Source organism: Sphaerodactylus townsendi, linkage group LG04 (genome assembly GCF_021028975.2).
Source record: "Sphaerodactylus townsendi isolate TG3544 linkage group LG04, MPM_Stown_v2.3, whole genome shotgun sequence".
Classification (NCBI taxonomy): Eukaryota; Metazoa; Chordata; class Lepidosauria; order Squamata; family Sphaerodactylidae; genus Sphaerodactylus; species Sphaerodactylus townsendi.
Genome location: NC_059428.1, coordinates 70,761,318 through 70,783,753, shown reverse-complemented (window position 1 = coordinate 70,783,753; position 22,436 = coordinate 70,761,318). Strand labels below are relative to the sequence as shown.

General features: G+C 41.7%; 1 protein-coding gene across 1 annotated transcript in view; it reads right to left on the bottom strand.

Annotated features, from left to right (window-relative positions):
- Nucleotides 1-8,830: 8,830 nt before the first annotated feature.
- The window catches only part of PDE9A (phosphodiesterase 9A), a 79,492-nt gene continuing 65,886 nt past the window's right edge, over nt 8,831-22,436 (bottom strand). The window contains exons 15-19 of the mRNA XM_048493635.1: nt 21,613-21,717; nt 17,169-17,297; nt 16,137-16,232; nt 12,044-12,124; nt 8,831-11,270 (exon numbers count right to left, since the gene is read on the bottom strand). Of these exons, the coding sequence (XP_048349592.1) occupies nt 12,074-12,124; nt 16,137-16,232; nt 17,169-17,297; nt 21,613-21,717 (381 nt within the window). The 3' untranslated portion in view covers nt 8,831-11,270; nt 12,044-12,073. The remainder of the gene's footprint in view (nt 11,271-12,043; nt 12,125-16,136; nt 16,233-17,168; nt 17,298-21,612; nt 21,718-22,436) is intronic.

Sequence of the window (22,436 nt, the reverse complement as noted above, 5' to 3'; positions counted from 1 at the left end):
TGTTTCCTCTGATTCTGTATTCTCCAATTATGCTGGCTATTTCTATGTATGTGCTCTAGTTTACTCTTCAGTAATAAAACATATACTAGAGAACGAGCTAAGGTAATTGAAAGCTCCGCCCTTTATTCTTGCTCAGAGGCAGCCTTATCAGTGTACTGGTTATTGAGAGGTTGCATTTTATATCTTGCATGGTGGCAAAAAGAGGAAGCATACTTTTACATGTAGGCAAACATGCAACATACATGTGAGAATACACAGACCCAGTATGGGAATGTAAGTTTTACTCCATTCTTTTCGCAATTAATTGTTTATACATTATGAGAAATACACACAATTTGTTTTTCCTCTGTGGGGAAAAAATAAATTCCAAAGCCTTTTCGGCTATTGCTGTTCATATGACAAAGCACACCTGGGGCTATATTGATGCAAGAAGACAGCTAAAATAGTTTTGGTATTAATCATATTATAATAGCTTTTTAAAAGCCTGTGAAGCATAGAATTGAGTGTGATGTATTTATTCACGGGGCATATATTAGTCTGGTTTTCAAAAGAGCTTCAGTGCTGTGCCCACTTCTGTAGCTGCAGCTGTGCAAGCACACAGTTAGAAGGATAAATATCTACAATTAACTGTGGTTGCAAAATTGTGCATGTGGTATTGGAATGGAGCAGACTTTATATCACAAGAATAGCAGAAGTCTTTTTTAAAAAATGCAAACCTAGTTGGTTTTGGTCACTTAACATTGATTCTGTCTCCTCAGTGCCTTTTCAGCCCTAGAATGTATTTATCTTTGCAAAATATTGAGATAAAACACCGATGTCTGCATACCTCCACTTTAAGACATTAAGCAGACTACCATAAGATGTTTTATGGGGACTGCCTTTGAAAATGGTTCAGAAGCTGAAGTTCAGGCAGAATGCTGCCTGAACAACCAGGGACTAACGGTAATGAGCCCTTCAGGGGAGGGCGGTATATAAATCCAATAATAAAAAAAATAAATGTTGCTGTGACCCTATAGGCCCTGTGACTGTCAACCAACCGGTCTCATTCATTTGTTCTGTTGTTATTTAGGTTAATATTTTTATTTGTGTTATTAGCCACCGTGAGCCCTTTTTGAATAGAATGATGGGATTTAAATCCCCTTACATGGAAGGTGAAGGGTCCATTTTGCAGGTTCATTTGGGTCAATTCCATGTGTAGGAATGAGTTCCAACTATATGGCTGCCATTGCCAGTGAAGTAGACAAAGGACACCTTGACAAAGACTCCAAGACAATGAGAAGTTTTTAGAACACTGTCACTTCTACGTTAGGAATCCTATGACACAGAGTGGTAAGCTGCAGCACTACAGTTGAAGTTCTGCTCATGACCTGAGTTCAATCTCTATGGAAGTCAGGTTCAGATAGCTGGCTCTGAGTTGACTCAGCCCTCCACTCTTCTGAGGGAGGTAAAATGAGTACCCAACTTGCTGGGATCAATAATGACCTGCTGCTTGCAAGTTACCTTTAACTTCTCAGTTAAGAAGCCAGTCTTAGAACGAGATCTGCTAGGGTATATGTACACTGAAGGCAGGGGAATTATGCATTTGCATCATATTTTTGTATTCCTTGCTCAGTCTGTTGCTGTACAGAGAGCATATGTGTGGACTTTTTACTTTTAAAACTGTTTTACTATTTTAAATGCTGACAGTTCTGCATGCCACACATACCCCCACCATCTGAATATGCTATTTAAAATGGATGCTAGGGAAGGGAGGTGGTCGCTTGTTAAATTGCTATTTCCCCAGGAATGTGCAAGGGCATCAAGCGATCTCCATAGTAAACAGAACTTGAGTACTGGAAGATGTGGGCACTAGGTAGAGCCTGAAATGGCAACAGAGAAAGGAAGGAAGGAGTACTGGACTTCATGGCAGGTAATTCCTAAAATGATGGTGGTGGCATCCTGAAGAAAGAGTGAGAACTGCACTGGTACAGTTGACAGCCAGTATGGTGTAGTGAATAAGAGCAGGTGGATTCTTGTCTGAACAACTGGGTTTGATTCCCCACTCTTCCACATGAGTGGTGAAGTCTTTTCTGGTGAACCAGATTTGTTTCCCCATTCCGGCAGGATGACCTTGGGTCAGTCACAGTTTTCTCAGAAGTCTTTCACCCCCGCCTACTTCACAAGGGGTCAGTTGTGGGGAAAGAAAGGCAAAGGAGTTTGTAAGTCCCTTTGTCTCTCCTTACAGGAGAGAAAAGGGGGGATATAAATTCAAACTCCTCTTCTTCATGCTAAAGGAATTGTTATTTTGTAACAATGCTGGTTCCATTTTTTGGTTGTCATTGAGCACTTACAAGTGTTTCTTCCCATTTGCTGTAGCTTAATTCTTGCATGCTATTTTCCAGAGACACCTGATCAGAGCACTGTGCTTTTCATCTTACTTGTATCTGCTTTTGATGCTGAGGGATGGTTTTCTGTGTGGCAAGTTTCCATCTTACCAGCCTGGCATATTAATGTAGAGTCACACCTACATGGAGCGAGTAAAGCAGTCACCTTCTCCACACATGCTGAGGGTGGAAATTGTTGCAGCTTATCATTTTTTTCATCATATGAGCTAAAGTACCCTATATGTATGTGAATTGTGGGGCTTGTGTAGGGGTTTACTAGCACCTTCTGGGGAAGGAATCATCACATACCCATACACATATTACATCAATGGATTCAGCTGGGCAAACAAATTGCACTGCATGGAGAGGGAGGACTAGAGGGATACATGGCCAGGCACATGGCTTGTGTATAGATTGGATTATATAGGGAGGAATGGCCCTATTGAACCATATGGTGATTCCTTCTTACATATATACTCTGCCTACGCTAGGATAGGTGATACTTTGCAGGGAAAGGTGTGGGGGAGAATCAAATAAATCCAAATAATTTTTGGTGTTTTAATTGCAATATTTGTTATTTTATATTGAACTTCTTTACAGGGAAAATGAGAGGTACAGCGCCTTCAATAAATACATTGAAAGCATATATATGATTTCAGTTTTTTACCAATTTGATTGCGATTTAGGCTTCATCTCCATCACTGAATTGCACTTTTTGCACTCCAGCAATCATTCACCACTGAATTTTCTTGCATAGATAGACCAGTACAGCTGCAAATGGTTGCTATGCAGCAATAGTCACAGAAGTATGGCTGCACCCTTAACATCTAACTATCTGATTGTTGCAGTTCAGAAATATTTAATATTTGATGGACAACAAGCAGTAGCATGTAGTTTTTGTTGGCATGGATGTGTTTGACAGAATGTAGGATTGCCATCTGTGTCATGCTCAGTATAGCCCCATCTGTGGATACTTGAATCCAAAGACTGGGGCCATGTACAGACAAGATGGATCTTCCCATGAACTGGAGAAAAGCCCCAGATTTGCATAAAATCTGATTTGCATAAAATCTGGGGTGGTGATAGTGGTGGGTGGTAATACCCTCCAAAATGACAGAAAGAGAACCTGTAGCTTTAAGAAGTGAATGATTTCAGAGGCTGTGACTAGGCAACCACAACAGTATTTCCAGCCTTTAAGCCTTCGTTTCTGTCAGTAGGGGCAGGGGTAGGTGACAAAGTCCTTCCTGGGGCTGTTTTAGCCTTTGAGGGGGCACACTGGAACTAGGGAAAGTTGAAGATATGGGGGCTGCCAGGAGGAGAAAAAGGGGAAATTGAAAGTGATAAAGAGCAAAGTGAGCAAGTCCTTGCAGGTTTCCTACCATGCAACTGGGGTGGGCCTTCCAGCGCTGTACATGGGAGCCCAGCACTATTCAACTTGGCCAGAATTTTCCCAGAGAGAGGTTGCCAGGTGAATGGAAAAGGGGGAAAGCTCAAAGGGGCAGATAGGTTGGCTGCTAAGTGGGAAGGAGAAACAGGCAGGAAAAGAGGAAAGGCTATGGGGACTTTCAGGAAAGGGATAGAGGAAATAGTGGGGAAGTGGAGAAATGAGATGCTTCCCAAAAGTCCTTGAGCCTCCTCCTCCACTTACTAGCAAAGTATTCTGCAATTCAGAATATTGCTACCTGAAACCTAGCAGGCAAACTGTACCACTCTATCCACTCAGTGCTTGAAATAATATATTTTACAATAACCAGTGATGCCATACTAGTTTGAAAAGTAAATTATATAGATTGGGGTGTTGCAGTTTTTTTTAAATCTTTAAATAAAAAGTGTGGGGAGGCAAATCTGAGAACTGGAATTTTAAGAGGGGAAAACATTAATGGCCTCTTCATGTTGTAGTGACACTCAGAGTGGTTTTAATGTGCGTCACATAAAGTACTGTGATTGCAATTAACATGACTGAATCTGTCAAGGACATTAATGAGAGATACTTGAATGCAGCCAAATAATTGTTCATTTGTCCTTCATTGTTCATCGTCACTTGGATACATTTAAGGAAGTTGAATATGCCCATTAAGAAAATTGTCAATCCTGTTTAGACAGTTCAGCACCAATGTGCCAAAGCACAGAGGAAAATCAGAAACAGGTCCCAAATTATTAAATAGGTGGAAAAAATCAAGTCTAGATGATACATGTGAACTCCCAATTTAAAAAGCAGATAGAATAAATTTAACTACAGAGAGTGACTCCCTTATCACTACCAGCCAAGAGAAATAAAAGTTGAATATCATACAAGAAGACAGGAAACTTGGCAACAAGAGGTTTGATAAGGCAGGTGGAAAATAAACCACAACTAAAGAAAAAACAAGTTAATGATTCAGTGTCTTCTCTTCCACATCAACAAAATTTCTGGGCTAGGGGGAATCCAGCACTACAGCCCACAGGCTAAAAAAAAAACAAAACCCGACAATATATTGGGACAGTAAAAAAGTTAAAATATTGTTATTGGACAGGAAATAAAGGGGTTGAAAAACCCCAGTGAAGTGCAGAGCCTACTCTTTTGGCACCCTGGTTGGTACTATTCTGATCATACTTTCTTAGCAAGTCATTGTCACTCAGATCTCCAAAAAGGCCAGACAAAAACTGAGATCTGCAGGAAATGCTGCCTTTTGTTAACATTCATATCTTTTTAATTAAAATTATTCACTGCTTCTGGAAGTCAGTCACAGAATGTTATCACAGTTTAGTGTGACTGGATACATTTCTGTTGTGGTCTGGTCAAATGGAAAAGCTGCTTGAAATAGTCTGAACTTATCCCCTGCTCAACTAGGCTCATCACAGTGTGGCAATAGTGGAAACTGCCAAATGACTCCAGGCAGTAATTGATGATGCTTGGAAGGAAGAGCTAGGCCCATCCCCCTCCATGAATACTAATTTCCTTAGCATCTAACATTCAGTTATAAATATCTTCTCCAACAAGATGTTAAAGTGGGTGGTGATCTTGAAGCTCCAGACTTCCTTGCGTTATCAGTTAATAAACTATTTAAATCATGGCTTGGTATTGGACCTGAAATGGCTTCGGCTGCCTGGTTAATGATCTTCTTGATAGATGTTGCAATTCTGAAGTAAACCATGAGTCTAGGCTGAAGATACTTTCAAGAAGTGAAACTTTTGACTTTCAGGCCCCTTCTGCATGGGTGGAATATGGCGCCCTGGGGACGGCAAAAATGCCGTCCCCAGGGAGCCATTCGCACAGGGGGCGCAGCTGCTTCGAAGCCGCCGTTTTCCGACCTCACTTGGGAAGCGAGGGTTTCGGAAAACGGCGGCTCCAAGGTGCCCTCCCTCCCCCCATGTCCTGTTGACCTACCTGTCCTGCGGCCCTCCGGCGCGTCGCCAAGGCCTGGGGACACGCCCCCTCTGCCCTGCGACTCTGGAGCGGTGGCGCAGGGCAGGGGGGGTGTCCCCTGGCCTCGGCGACGTGCAAGAGGGCCGCAGGACAGAAAGATCGCCCTGACGACGGGGCAGCTCTGCGCCGTCGTCCCGGCCGGTTCTGGGACCGTTCATGCGAACGGTCCCAGAGTGTCATCTACGCCGACCCGACCCCTTCCGCCTCCGTGCGGAAACTGTCTCAAACACACAGAACAGATAATTACATTTTTACAGTGCAGATCTGTCTCTCGTCTGCTGCAGACTGAGCAATCAGCAAAGGAAGGAGCAAAACAGAAACCTGAAAAAGAAGCCTTTAGGCCTCACAATGGCCCCTTCTGCACATGCAGAATAATGCACTTTCAATCCTCTTTCACAACTGTTTGCAAGTGGATTTTGCTATTCCGCATAGCAAACCCCAACTGCAAAGTGCATTGAAAGTGGATTGAAAGTGTATTATTCTGCACATGCGGAAGGGGCCTTAGTTACTAGGCATCATCAACCCCCACATCTATTGGATAATTCTGTAAGTAGATTAACCTTCTAATTATCTCTCCACTGATGCAGCGTGTGATTCACTGCAATTGCTATCCTAACTCTTCTTCAGGAGAGACACAGCTGGTGTGCAATCCTATTAATTTTCCTAGACCTCTTGGAAGCCTTCAGTTCCATCATTCACAGTATATATCTGATGTTTTTGTCAAGGAATGTCAAGAAAGGTGATGCTGGAAGATGGCTGCTTGACCTCTTTGTATTCAAGGTCCAGTTGTGACGCTGCACTTTTTACATCTACTGTTAAATAACCACTGTGATATGTTGTCCAAACATGTAGAATGAAATCTCAGTGCTGTAGAAATTCTGTTTTAATTTATCTTTTTTAGCCAATTCAGGTGAGGTGGCAGATGTGCTGAACAGAGGTGGTAATGGACTGGAGGAGGGGTAATTTAAAAAGTGTTATCTGACATTCAGAGAAAATTCTGTTGGTTGAGAAAATAGCTAACCAGGGATTGCTATATTAGACAGTCCTATATTGAATTTCATTCCTCCTTGACAAAGTAGGCTTGCAGTTTAGAGGTGATATTTGTTCTAGACTGCAGATGGGGATTCACGGCTTTTCTGTGGCATGGAATACTTTCAGCCAGCTTTGGTCAGTAAACCAGTGGCATCCTTTCCCAGAAAAACATTCTTTGATCTCAAAATTAAGCTACAGAAATGAACTTTATATGTGGTTGCTTCTGAAGACTGCTAAAAAGCTTCAGTTGACCCCAAATGCAACAATGGAGATGTGGGATGGAATGGAACAGAGCTAAAAGATTTCAACTGACATCCAGTTTTTTTCTAGAACTGCAATTGAACAGTACTGCTTTGATTTATAGGCCCTATTTCACCATGCCATCCAAGGTGTTCCCAGCATCTCTGTGTTCAACCCCTGCCATCACCTGGCCTTTGTAGGAATTGCCCACTGGGAGGGCCAAGATTCTCTGCTTCCCTTCCAAGCCTTGAGGCTTTACCTCTGTGTGTCTTGTCAACCAGCACCTGGTTATAAGAACAGCTTACTTACTGCCTTGTACACTACCTGCTAACTGACTGCCTTTCTCCTTCCAGGTATGCCTTTTAAGGTCATGTGTCCAAGATGGTGGAGGTTCATGTGGTACAGCAAACTACTATAAATATCAAGTTATAAAGTATTTATAAATTCATCCACAAGCATACTCTCAGTGCAGCATCAATTTGAGCATTCAGTTCAAAAGAAAATGGTAAAAGGCATTTGTTCCTCTGTCCCTCCTTCTGCACATGCACCAGCAGATGTCAAATATAAAGCAAGGCTCCTTAGCTTAGAAAGTTACAAATGATCTACGGAGGCTGTTCCGATAGTAGCAGCTTCAAAAAGCTATAAAAGATTTGGTTGCTGTGTGTTTGTACACAATACATGCTTCTTTGCTGGGAAATAACAGACACATTTTGTCACCAAAATTATATAATGCAATAGCCATGATCCCAAGAAAAATGTGTGAATTTTAGCTACCGAAAGCAGATTCAACTGGGATGGGACACAGTTGAATGAATAGGAATGCTAGGAATACAATAACATTGAAAATTATTTTTTATTCTACTATTGTTTATTATATTTCCATGTGAAAATAAATTACAATTGTTTAGAAGACTTAATAGCAAAGTGGCAAAACTACAGATATCTGTTGGTAGCCCCCCTCTTCCCAGGGGCAATGCTAAGTAGGTGGTCAGGCAGTGGCAGACAGAGTGTGAAGCTGAAGGTATTTCCTGGGATGGATCTATATAATGTATGAATTTTAGAGCAGCTGGAACATTACTGATTAACAGAAATGGATAAAATGGGATATAGCTGTGATCCACCAAAATATGTCACTGTACTATCACAAATGAAAAGATTAATATACAAAGACAAATAAATACAGGCATGAGTAAAAGTTTGCAATTTCAAAAACATCTTGTCACAGTAATAGTGATGAGATTATTAATCAGTGCCAAAGCACCAAGCATTAGTCACCAAGGTTCTTTGGAAAGGGAAGCCTGAGTTGAGCAAGATAGTTCCTGTTTTGTGTGGAAGAAAGTCTGCCTGCCCACCTACACATTTCTTTTTAAAACAGAACTTTACAGCTTGCTGGCATATGGCTTGGGTACATGTGCCCTTAAAACATAAGCTCTCTTAGCACAGTGCCTTCCTTATATGCACTTTGTAGCTATAGCCCTTCCTAAATAACAGTGTAAAACGACTCTCTGTGGAAATTACTGTGTATTTGCAAGTTAGCATTTATATCTAAGACTGGTACACAGAGTGGTGCGTTTCTCACACCGGTGTCAGACCATCAGATACAAGGTCTCTTGCTCTTTCTGCTCTGTATATACCAGGGATCTGCAACCTGTGGCTCTCCAGATGTTCACGGACTAGAATTCCCATCAGTCCCCGCCAGCATGCCAATTGGCCAAGCTGGCAGGGGCTAATGGGATTTGTAGTCCATGAACATCTGGAGAGCCGCAGGCTGCAGACCCCTGGTATATACAAATCCTTATTCTGTCTTTGGTTACAGTGGAACCTCATTACAAGAGTAGTGTCAACCTAATTATGTCATACTCTCCACCATTTCCTGACTCACAAGACAGGTTTTCAACAACCTTAACTGTAACGTTATGATCACCTCTACTTCCAAGCAGTGGGAGCAGAGACACAACTTTTTTCTCAGTCCTACCTGCTGGATGGGCTTCTTCAGTCCTTTATACCTCTTTTCTCCAAGCACCTCATAGCTGGCTGATACAGTTTCTGCCATGTATTTAATATAGTTATATAGTGTTTTTCTACAATGTTAAAAATGTTCTTCAATACATTCCCAAAACTATGTAAAACTCAGAATACAGACTAATTAATATCACATCCTGAGAAAATTTTTATGTATGTGTGTAAAGTGCCATTAAATCATAGCTGAAATATGGTGACCCTGCAGGGCTTTCAAAGAAAGAGACTGAAAGTGGTGGTTTGCCATTGCCTTCCCCTGTATAGCAATGCTGGAATGCTTTGGTGGTCCCCCATCCAAATACTAACCAGGACTGCCTGCTTATTAGCCAAGATCTGATGAGATCTAAGTAGCCTGAGCTATCCAGGTAAGTGCAGTCCTGAGAAACCAGAGACCAGATCAGCCAAGCCCTGTGGAACTTGTTGCCTTGCTCTGGTCCCCGTGTCCTTTCTGTTCCACACCTCTCTTCCTCTAGCTTCACACACCCTGTGGTTTCATGTACATATCTACAATGGGGTACAGTAGAAGTTACGCATGGACCAATGCATATAGTCTTTGATGTGTACTTGAATACTGTCATGTCTACATGTTATCACAGTTCTGTACTATTAAGAACAAAGTAGAAAAGGGAAATGGCACCTTTCATTTACTGCCAAACCAAAAGATGCAGGGACTGAGGGTTGGAATTCTAGTTGCCAGCTGTAAAGAGCACTAATGATTGGCATTGAAGACTTGTATGTATGCTAGGCTTTCTGCGTGAAACAACAACAAACAATTTAGTATCTTCATGCATCAACCAGTCTTCTGTGCACAGCCTGAGATTCATCTAACTAGCAGTTTCAGGAATTAAACTTTTTCTCTCATGCAGACAAAACATGTGTTCCATCTCTGAGCTATGTGTCTACTGCTCCATCAAGAACCACTTAGGCATGTCATGAGTGCTGGTCATTATAGGAACTTTAGTAATACAAAGTATCCAGTTAACCAAATTCCCAACAACTCATCTCTATGCAAACTTAGCACAATTTAGAATATTTTAGCCACACCTACAAAGAGTCTAGAAGCACTTTAAAGACTAACACACTCCCTGTGGCACAAGCTGTCAAGAGTCAGACCACTAAAGGGAAAAGTATAATACCATGCAGGACATGCTAGTTTTGCTGCTGAAAACTAATATGGCTACCTTTTGGAATCACAGTGTTTTAGATGTCCCTAAAGCAAAGTATATCTTAAACACATTAACAGTGATGCAGAAAATGCCCATATAACAACAAAATAGATTCGTTGTTGCTTTACTGCCATACCCTGTTTTTCCTCCAGAGAGTAGCTTGGCTCCAAAGATTGGCTTGCTTGCCTCCATGTAGTGGTCTCCCATTTAGATAGCTCATAGATCCAAACTTGCTCAGCCTCAGCACTAGATGTGCTTGAAGTGCCTTCCAGCTTTTTCCAGGTCAGCTGAAATTCTCCGCTGAGGAGTAAGGCCACAAGAAGGCCTTAAGCCATGTATGTCATTCTGAACTGCTATATGTCCCCTCAGTTATCCCCAGAGTGGTGTGGAAGAGTGACATTTATGGCAATGAGAAAAGGCAGCAGACCACAGGAGGTAGCTTGAGGGTTTGGTCTTCTATTTTCCATTCTTTCTCCAAAGATCTTTCAAGGAATGGTGGCTGACAGGGAAGATAGACTTATGGTTATTCCACATGGCCTGCTATTAGGTTTTGTCTGAAATCTCAGCAAAGTGACAGGAGACCTCAGCTAGGGTAGAGTCAGGCTCCTAATGTCTACATAAGCACAATGAGATTAACTATTATAATTTTAATTGTATACAACTTGACATATAAATCTTTCTAAAACAACTGTTTTAAAAGTACAAATTCCTCCAATATGTCCACACAGAACAAGCAAAAGCAGTTTTTCAAAACATATAAAACCTACAAAAGAGAATAATTACAGCAGCCTTTTTTGGTATAAGAATATATTATTTAGAAGACAACTTTAAAAATAAAAAGTACAACAGCAGAGGTTCCTTATAATTTGCATCCACGAGGATAAATGCTAGTCTTTCAATAAGAAACTTGAAAAGTGCTTATGGTAGTATCAGCTGTCCAACGGCATCTTTTGTAAATGCTATGTTGTCCCAGAATGCTCAGCTGCACTGTCTCCCAGCATGGACTTGGCAAACCTCTAAAGGATTTTTGTATCCATTATAGTGCTGGAATTACAACACAAGCATCATTAGACCCAGAGAATGTATTCTCATATACACAGAATTTTTGGCACACCTCAGATGTGCTGAGTCAGTATATACATAGAAGAACTGTGCTAATCAGAATTAGGTCACATAGCAATCAGAGATATGGCAGGATTGGAGCAGGGAGAAGGACCATAATGCAAATGTAAGACTCATGTTCATGCTCCTTTATAAAATGGTATCACTTTTTTGCACACTGTGCTTATAAGCTTTCGGTTTAGAAATGAAAGTTGTTGGACATACATGCTCAGTAGGAGAAAGAATGGGTTGGATCCAGACTAAATTTTCTCTTCATGGTCATGGGAACAAAACATTCCTGCCTCCCTCCCACCCCCATTGCAACTTATTGATCTCTCTGAAACATTGGTTGTGGGCGACATGGACCTTCAGGATTGCCATGCAAGGCAAACTGGGGATTTGAAGCAGGAGGAAAGAACTAGTGGAAATTACTGCGACCTTCCCATTAATGGAAATTTTAATCTAGATCCAACACAATATATTTTACTGTTACTGAGTGAAACTGGTTAATATTCTGCCAGAAAGAGGATTCTACAGAATTTGGGATCTTATATCTGATCACTAATGAAAAGCATCAATCAAGGATTGATGACCCCGGTGCTAAGGTAGGAAACCTTTTTCAGAGAACTGAAGGGAAATACTGAATTTGACTAGATGGAATATTTAAAGGCTTCGGCAATTTGCTGCAATTTTTAATGTGAAACAACATGCCTTACCTTGATGCACCCTGTCATTTGCTTTGCTTCTTACTTTTCCCTGCCTTCTGTGGCCAAACTTTCATTCTTCTTCTTCTGTAACTAGAATGATGAGTAGAATGGAATAGCTGACTCACTGACACATGAATGGCAGCTGATTCATTAGTTGAATCATCGAGTACAACCTATGCATTGCCACAGCATGAGCACTATTCATTTTAATGGATTCTGCCATGGCTTTTGTACAGGTTTCTCAAAAACTAGAACAGGTTATGAAATATCAGAGCTTGGTGGGCAGCAGCTATTATGTTTCTTTATCTGAGACTTTAATGCTCCAGCAATGGAAAAACCCATCAATCCGATCAGATTACATTCTCTCCAATATTTCCCCGTGTGTGATAACAGAACAGGAGCACAGCTGGCATGCTTATCCCACCACCTGGGCCACCGGACATCCATCTGCAGCCTTAATGTTTCAGTGGGCAGTATATGTGTAGAATCTGATCAGCATAACCCTGCTCAGGCAGCTGATTTTTGGAGTTTATCTGGATTATCTCTGCTTCTTAAAGCTACACATCTTGAATAGTGCAAATGCCATATTCAGCCATTATACCAAAAATGGGCATCTAAAGACATTGCAGGTGGAACAGGCATGCTGAATAAGTGGGTGAGGAAATGCCCCAACAGGCATTTTCTTCACTGGATCACTGAAGGACGGTAATGATCCCAGCATCCTACCAACAATTCCATAAACCAAATGATTTTATAATTCAGGCTGCAAGCAGATGTTGCCACTGTATGCTCATGCTTATTGCTATTCAAGGGTACAAGATATCTTTGTCATATGGTGTCAAAACTGTTGATAGAGGAATTGGTCCGCACACTCATCCCACTGTCTCATTATTCTTATTCTTAATTATTGCTTTCACAGCAAAAGTCATAAACAGCAAGATGGATCTCATTATTGTCTGTCCAAATAATTTCCATAGTGCTGCAAAATGTACAAAACATATTTTGATTAGGGGAAAGAGCAGGATAAAGGACACTATAAGGCATCACACATTTTATGGACACTATAAGGCATCACACATCCTGCCATTGGCAACCCTCTTAAAAACCATTGCCTACATCTGACCTTACTGGGTCTAGCAACTCAGTTACTTGAGAAATCCACTTCTAAGGCAAAAGTCACAAAGCTTGTTTCGGCAGGCATATAACAGAACATACATCCAAATTCAAAGTTTCCATTTTCCTGGATCTATGGAGTTAAGATGTAATTTAAGAGTAATGCGGCATGTTCCCATAATTTTGGGGGCGGGAGCAGGAGAGCTTCCACGCAATGTCATGCTTTTTCTGAGTATGACTCTTAGGGTTTCAAAGGGTTTAGTCCTTGAGTAACAGCAAAAGAACTTTTTCTTTGCTCTGGTTCAAAGGAGGATAATGGGGTGCCTGTGGACGGAGCATCTCTGTGGACGCTCCCCTCTCAGCCAGTCCTTGGGGGTTGGGACAGAGCTGAACACTGCCTTCAAAATGTTGGCGATCAGTTTTGCATTTTCTCCTTCTAGTCCTTTAATGGGCTTCTTTTCCAGTCCACAGTTGAACTTCAGTGTGTTGAGCATCATGGCTCAGCAGTGAAGGAACAAAGGCGGATTCTGCATGGGCCAAAAACAGTGGTGTGAAAACAGTGCGAAAACAGTGTAAAACCTTTTACACTATTCTAAACCCTTTTACACTGTTTTCACACAACTGTTTTTGGCCCATGCGGAATCTGCCAAAGAGTGGTAGTTGGGCTACAGGGAGACCTAGTACAATGACTGATGTGTTGGTGCTTCTGCAGTGACACAAAAGAGGAGCAGGAAAGTGTGGACAGCAACATGGGACAGGACACACAGACACTGTCCCCACCTGCATCCACCCCACTTGCTGCTGCTTCCATAGTAGGGTAGCTTTTTCAGCCCCTTTGTGGAAGCAGCCTCAGGTCCCATTCAAATGGCCTTTTTAACCCAGTTTGACATCTGATGACAAACACTGTTTTTAAAAGGTTTTTTAAAATGTAGCAAACCCCCCCCCCCCCCCCCACACACACACACTGGAACAAAGAGTTCTGAAAAACCCAGCTTCGTTAACTGTGGGAGAACAGAGTTTTTATCCTTAAGGTGTGTGAAACTTTTTAAAGAAAAAAATCTGTTTGCTTTCAGAAGCCAAAGGGGCCATATGAAAGGCTGAAGTCCTTTGAACGTTTAATTAGAAGTAAGCAAACATGCATAGAGTTTGGAAGTGCCTTCCACATACAGTGCTCTTGAATGCATTGCAAGGGAGGCTCAAGTATTTCCATAATCTCTCTCTTGAACTCCTTTCCAAGTGGCAGCATTCATGCTCAGGAATGCAACTTTTCATTTGAACCAGCCCAAGGGCTAAGGAGCCAGAAACCTTGTTGATCTGAACCACTGCTACCCACACGCATCAGTGCACAGCAACAAAAAAGAATTCTTTCAGCGTTACTGAGCTGGTCAGTACATTTTCAGCATGGCTAAACTGTGTGAAAGATGTATACTGTGAAGCCTCGCACATTTTCCTCCATAGCAACCACTACGATTGGAAAACAGATCAATCAAAGTTTGAAAACAAAATAAAAAGCCTCCTAACATACCTTATCTGCCATGCACAGCAGAATTATTGGAAAGGATATAAGTGAACTGGCTTGGCCTGGTAAAGAATATCCACCATTATGTGCTTTATAAACTTCACAGATTTTGTAAAATATGCAAAGTCTGCAATATCTTGCTCTGTCAGCTATAATCTTATAGCAATGCAAAATTCCTTGTAAATGAACGCTCTCCTTGTTAGTACTCCTATTGCCTCCTATTAATTCCAGTGGAATTTCTCCTTTTACTCTCAACACTTTTTATTTAACCATTCTTAGGGACCTGGGTTTTTGGATCCATGACAACATTTGGACTGGCTGGTAGCAGTATTATTAATAATCAGATTTGAAAGCCAAACATATACAAGAAGGCAGTACCTAAACCCTAGGTAACATTCACTGTTACGATCAGACAGGGAGAAATGAAAGTTGGAAGTGTAGGCTGCCTTGAAGGATTAGACAGAATAGCATTAAAGGACCAGAGGAAAGACAAGGAGGAGAGCCTTTCAGGATCCTGGTAGGAGATGGAACACAAAGGGGCATGGGGGAGAAAGACACATGGGAGACAGGCAGCCTAATCCAAAGGGGGTGGTGGTGGTTGAGCTGGAGACAGCACCGCAGCAGCCGACCTGCACCATCTCCAATGGGGTTTTGGGCAGTGTGAGAAGGGGGGAAATTACCCCCCCCCCCCCGAGCCACCTGAAAATCCCATTGGGAAGACTGACTTATGCCACATTTTTGTGTGGCATAAGTCAGCTGCCAGCATAGGGGGTGTTCCTGGGCTGAAAGTTCTTTGGGAGTCAACTAAAGTTAGCTCCACCCCCAGGAATTCCCCTTACTCCACCCCCAGGAATTCCTCTTACGCGTCCACTTACTGTGCAGGAATGCCAGCATTGAGGAATACCTCCTGGTTCCTGCAACACAGCATTCCACTGCTGGGGTAAGACTCTTGGCGCTGGTGTCTGTGCCACTTTGCACAGTGCTTGTGGCACAGGTACTGGCAAAATCCTTCCACTGCTTCCAATGTGGTTTCCTCCTCCCCCTTGGATTGCACAGTCTTGGATCCTGAAAATCTATTCTGCATAACGTGGTTATAAAGGCAATGAAAACCTGCCAGGCCTCTGTCCTGAAGCTGTCCAATACCTGTTTATGGCATTCCCAAGGCTGAAAGGTATGGATGAGACTAAGAAGGCTTGAGGAATACTGTCCATTGTCCTTAAAATTGCTACACCAGATCAGCCACGGACTAACACTCAACAACCTCCCCCCTTTATGATCCACGAGACTCAAAGATTGTGCACATTTCTTTGTATGCAGAGTTTTTTAGAGTTATGTCCCTTTGGGTCTCATGCTTCTTGCAATAATTAAGTCCCTTACAGGGGAATTCCCAGGGTCCTGGTTCATTCATAGAAGTCTACACACATCCCTTTTGGTCTTTCAGGGAGGAATCCTTGAAGGAGTCCCTCTTACCTCCTTCATGGTGTCATCTGTTTGCTTCAACTCTTCATAGCGGCCCCGAGATTCCCACAGAGGTTGGAGCAACACTTCTTCTACCTCTGGAAAAAGCTAAAATAAAGCAAGAAAGCTCAATGAAATTTTTTTCTCAAGAGATGTGTTTACTAATTTACTTTTACCATTCTTTTTGTTTCCATCTACGCTACCCTCCTAATGGAGGAGTCCGGCCGTTCCCTCCTTTCGGGGAGGCTTTTTAATAAATTGGGTTATGGGACACCTGTTATTATTGTATTGACTGCTTTTTTAATGGGTTTAATGGATTTTTAATACATGTCATAATTGTTTATTTTGTTATAAACTGGATATATGTTGATGTTGTTGTACACCGCCCAGAGCCCCTTGGGGATGGGGCGGTCTACAAATCAAAACAATCAATCAATCAATCAATCAATCAATCAATCAATCAATCAATCAATCAATCAATCAATCAATCAATCAATCAATCAATCAATCAATAATAAAATCTTTGTGTGATAAAAATAGATCAAATTGGTATTGTGTTTGTTTTTGCAACCTAAAATAAACCTAACCTTTTCTGAATTCTAACTGAAATATTAGTAACTTATTAGAGCTGTCACCTGATTACTTTTTAATCATCTTAATGCGATGAATGTCAATCCATTAACATTATTAAGTCAATTGTGTTTGCACTGCTATGAGTATTTGGCTATAAGTCTCGATGAAATAATTCAGATCTTTCCAAGTAAACATGATACAGCTGTAAAGCTGTCTACATGTGAAAATGGATAAGACAAGAAGTTCTGAGGGAAAAGGTGCACACTCTTTGGTTTTAGACATCACAAACGTATTGTATGTGAGATTAAAGGGAATGTTCCTTCTATGGTAGTATCCAGTAAATACTTACATTAAAAATAATTTAATATTTTAAATATGTTGCCCAATTAAATCTTTTTAGATAACCCAGAAGTTTTGAATCAATTAATCCTATTGATTTAAGACACTAAATACAGCCATCTCATAGTTTACCTTTGCTATAGTTTCAAACAATGGAATAAGGACAAACTTCAGGAAACCAATCTGGGCTGTAGGCTTGGTCACTTTGTCTCGGTCCATGAAAGGGGCCACAGGGAGGCCTTCAGACTTTTCCCGGTCACTCTAGGACAGAGGCAGCAAATTCTTAATGATAATTCTCACCAGTTGATAGTGAAGACAATAAATCCCCTAGCAACCGCTACCAGTACAATTCTAAATATGAATATTCAGAAGTAAATCCCATTGAGTTCCATGGGACTTACTGGCCTATTATGCATGGAGAGCTTCCCTTGGTGCTCTTTGCACCACAATGGGAGTCACAGTGAGGCCTCCCCACACATCTCTGTTTACATACAAGGCGGTGTGCCATTTCCTACAGGGCAGCTTCTTGCCCCCACCCCCTGGTCACATCCAGTCATTGCAAGATTGCAGGCTTTGGGTGCTGTGTGGTTTCCGGGCTGTATGGCCGTGTTCTAGCAGCATTCTCTCCTGACGTTTCGCCTGCATCTGTGGCTGGCATCTTCAGAGGATCTTCTGAAGATGCCAGCCACAGATGCAGGCGAAACGTCAGGAGAGAATGCTGCTAGAACATGGCCATACAGCCCGGAAACCACACAGCACCCAAGTGATTCCGGCCGTGAAAGCCTTCGACAATTGCAGGCTTTGTTTTTAAAGTCCTTTAAATGTTTATACTGTTCTATCGTTACTTCTGCGTGATAGCAATATGTCTGTGTTACATTGATATTGCTGTTTTTCACATTCTCCTTCTATGTTCAAGGAAAGGGTTTTAAAAAAATTATTTTGAGCCACTTTGAAAGGAGCCACAAACAAAAGAAGCAGATCCAGCTGTCGTCTGAGGGAGGAGGCAGACTTGCCTTGGTGGAGTGCTGGCAGGCAGTGTGCACGAACCAATGGGATCCTTTTCACCATCCTTCTAGCAGGGAAGTTGGCTATCAGGCATGCTTTGCTGATGCCAGAGTACAGTGCTCTGCCTGCTCTTCCCTTGCTGCTGCTGCTGCTGCCTTCCCCTTCTCTCTCTCACCCTCTGTCAGTTCTCTCTCAGTCCCTTCCTTGCAGCACAGGGAGCGGGGGGGGGGGGGGACTGGAAAGAGCGAAAACATCAAAGCCAGGGAAAACACTGGGGTTTGCCCAATCACAGGAACTGCGAGGCTTCCAGGATCTGTGGCACCATAAGTGTGAGTGCATCTGCAATGAAAACTCTGCCCCAAAGGAAACACACCATTGCTGTGCAGCAGAGCACCCATGTATAATAGGCCACTGTCTCATAAGTGCACTCAAGACTGCAACACATATATTCCAAACATCACCCCATCATAGAACAGAAAGGGAAAGTTTCAAGACTCCATGAAACGGTGAACAGCAGTGTGCATATTTTAAGGCTACGGAAAGGGAAAATCATAATTCCATACAAAACTGGCCAAATTTAGCAACGAGAAAATTCTGTATAGATTATGGACATTAATCTGATAATTTTGAATGGTTATTCTAATATTTACTGTATATACTCGTGTATAAGTCGACCTGCATATAAGTTGAGGCACCTAATTTTACCACAAAAAACTGGGAAAACTTACTGAGCCGTGTATAAGTTGAGGGTGGGAAATGCAACAGCTACTGGTAAATTTCAAAAATAAAAATAGATACCAATAAAATTACATTGATTGAGACATCAGTAGGTTAAATGTTTTTGAATATTTATTTCAAAGAAAACCAGTAAATTAGCTCTGTAAGTGGAAAAGAGGGTCAACAAAAATAATACGGTCTCAACAATAACTTTAAAAGTACAAAAACCTTAGCTCAATCAGCAACCAAGCTAAACACCAGAGTTAAAATCCTTCAAAACTGGATTTTTGGTCAGGGGAGGAAAGTTGGCAGTACCAACATTTCAGAGTATCTTTAGGAGACCCTCCTGATGATACCACCCAGGTTGGGTGAAGTTTTGTTCAGGGGGTCCAAAGTTGTGGACCCTCAAAAGGGTAGAACCATCTACTATTAGCTTCCATTGGAAACAATGGGGGATGGGAGCACCCACTTTGGGGATCCATAACTTTGGACCCCCTAAACCAAACATCACCAAACCTGGCTGATATCATCAAGAGATTATCCTTATGATACCACCCAGGTTTAGTAAAGTTTGGTTCAAGGGGTCCAAAGTTATGGACCCTCAAAATGTAGCCCCATCTACTATTAACTCCTATTGGAAACAATGGGGGATGGGGGACCCCCTGAACCAAATTTTACCAAACTTGGGTGGTATCATCAGGAGAGTCTCTTGAAAAATCCCTGAAATGTTGGTGCCACTAGCCTAAAAACTTCGCTCCCTGGCAGCTGACAAAGTAAAAACCGTAAAATATTTTTTTAAATACACCTCACTCGCGTGTAAGTCGAGGGAAACTTTTTCAGCACAAAAAATGTGCTGAAAAATTCGACTTATATGCGAGTATATACGGTATCACAGAGTAGGGTGCCAACTCTGAGTTGGAAATTTCTGGAGATTTGGGGGTGGATTCTGGAAAGGGTGGGGTTTGGGGAGGGGAGGGACTTCAGCAGCGTAAAATGCAGTAGAGTCTAATCTCCAAGGCAGTCATCTTCTCAAGGGGAACTGATCTCAGTTGTCTGGAGATCAGTTGTAATTTTGAGTGATTTCCATCCCTGACTTGAGGGTTGGCAGCACTAATAATTATGCCACAGTGTGGGAACTGGAGCCTACATTAAAAAAAAAAAACCCTCTGCAGATATTCACATTAATGCTAGGATTACCTCACGCCAGGGTTAAACAGGCAATGCCAGCGTTCTAGCCTGGAATATAGAAATCAAGAACAGGGGAAAGTGCTCCCTCATACTGAAGTTTAGCAGAGGGCTTCTAAAACAAATGATGGCACACTCAGCTCCTAGGACATTTTTCCTCTTCATCCCTTGCCATTCATGTCTTTCATGCACTTCCTTCCTACAGTGTTCCTACATGCTCCACTCTCCCTTTTCTAGTATTCCCTTTCCAAAGCAAACTTTCTTCCGAAAGCGCAGTCTTGTTCCAAATTGGAGGGCACCCACACAAGATCACACAGTCTTGTCTAATGCCTCCCTTACTTCCAAATATTTATACTTTTTTCAAATATGGACCATGTTCAGACACTGGAGTGATGAGCAGGATAAAGTTACTAAGAAATTGGTTTCATTTGTCTTAGTGAAAGAAAAAAAAACACTGTTCAAGTCAAATGAGTGAAGGGCAGCCTCAGCACTTCATCAAGAGCTGCCACGTTTTGACTGGTCTGGTCCATGAAGATAGCTGATGCATTTTCCCCACACAGGAAATCACAAAAGTGCCTACTTGTGCTTCCTATCACGATTCATCTTTGCTTGGCATTAGGCCAGTTGCTGAAGCTCGTATGCACACTAATTTATTGGCGTGTGGGAGAGCCACTTGGCTGTCATTTTAATTTTTTTGTTGATTCCTGTAAGAAATAATCTCCAGTGGAAATCCAGTGATAACTGTGGCACCATAAGGTGTTTTTAATACTAATGAGATTATCCTTTTGAATTGATCAGAGATCTTTCTTTTACTTTTTTCTTTTCAAAAACACTATTCCAGTCCTTAGTCTTTCACTTTGTTATGAATGTTTCAGAGCAATCTATGCAGATATAAACAATCCAAACTTGACCCACTTAACACTGCTCATTTAACTGATTTTTGTCTACAGCCACAGTTCTTGCCTTTTGGGGCTTCCCTCCTTCTTACATGTTGAGTTTTGTAAAAACAGCCCTACTTCTGTTCTATATTGAAATAATTTGTATATTAGTATTGGTTGGGAAAGGAGACCCAGTTTTTAATCCCTTCAATTTCATAAAGATTCCTGGGAAGCTTTGGTAGTCAGGTTGATTTGCAAATTAAGGGTGTGCATCTCCTAAAAAGGAAAAAACAAGACCTCAATGGGGCCATTTTGTGTCAGTAAAAAAGCACTGCTACAGCCAAGTTTGAATCAAGCCTTACTTGAGAAATGAGTTCCTATTAAAGTGAACAAAGTGGCAACCTAGTGACACTTGCATTTTTAGACTGTGATTGTCTTTTTAGGTTACAAATTAGAGTCAATTACAGCAACTTTTATTTGGTGAACACTGTCAAAATGACATACTTCCCTGAGTTTATTGAGAAGGTGTTCTTTCATTTAGGTCAGGGGTAGGGAACCTGCGGCTCTCCAGATGTTCAGGAACTACAATTCCCAGCAGCCCCTGTCAGCATGGCCAATTGGCCATGCTGGCAGGGGCTGATGGGAATTGTAGTTCCTGAACATCTGGAGAGCCGCAGGTTCCCTACCCCTGATTTAGGTGGATAAAGCATGTTAGACATTGTTACCTGATGGCTTTCAGTTATAGAGCTGAAAGACGAATGATTACATTGCTACATAAGATAAACTCTTACTTGCATAAAATACTCCTCTAATAAACAGTCTACCCATGGTTCAGCGACTTCTATTGGACGTACTTCATTGGAGATATCACAGCATTTGATCAGTATCATCTTCAACTGAAAGCAGGAAAGCATCATGGTCAAGGGATCTGCCATTCTTATCTGTGCCATTCACTAGACTGGATTTCCTCCACTTTACATTGGGATCAAAGTAACAGGAAACTCCAGGCCTGATCAACTGAAAGCAATGAGGCATTTGCTGTTGATCTCTATGGAATATAGTTTATGCTTAGGTCACAGCCACACATTGCTAGATACTGAACTTTTGTTGTTCTATAGCCATCATTTGTGACTGGATTATCTGTAGATCAACAATAGTTCAATATCCAACAGTGTGTGGGTGTAATCTTAATTTTCTCCATCTAGAACTCCATGTATGTTCCAGCTGATACATTGTGCTCCTGGATCTGGGAGCCGCTCCATCCAACGTGAATGGGGCACTCCTGGTGGGCAGGTGAGGCCTATGTTTACCATGAAGGCTCTCTACCCAAAGCAGGTAAGTATTATCTATATTCTATTTCTAATTTGCACTCTTCTGCCTATTACATGCATGGTTTCCCTGTTGAATTTGACATGCATGGTTTCCCTGTTGCCTAAGAGTCTACAGCTTTGGCAAAAGCTGTCACCAAATTCAGTAATTTATCTTCCTTCACAACTACTGTTTATTAAGAAAATGATAATGCCACCTTTCTGGAGAACCGGTTTGAGGCGGCTTACAAAATAAAGCATGATAAGCTATAAACAGGATAAATTCACTAAAATTAACAAACTGTTAA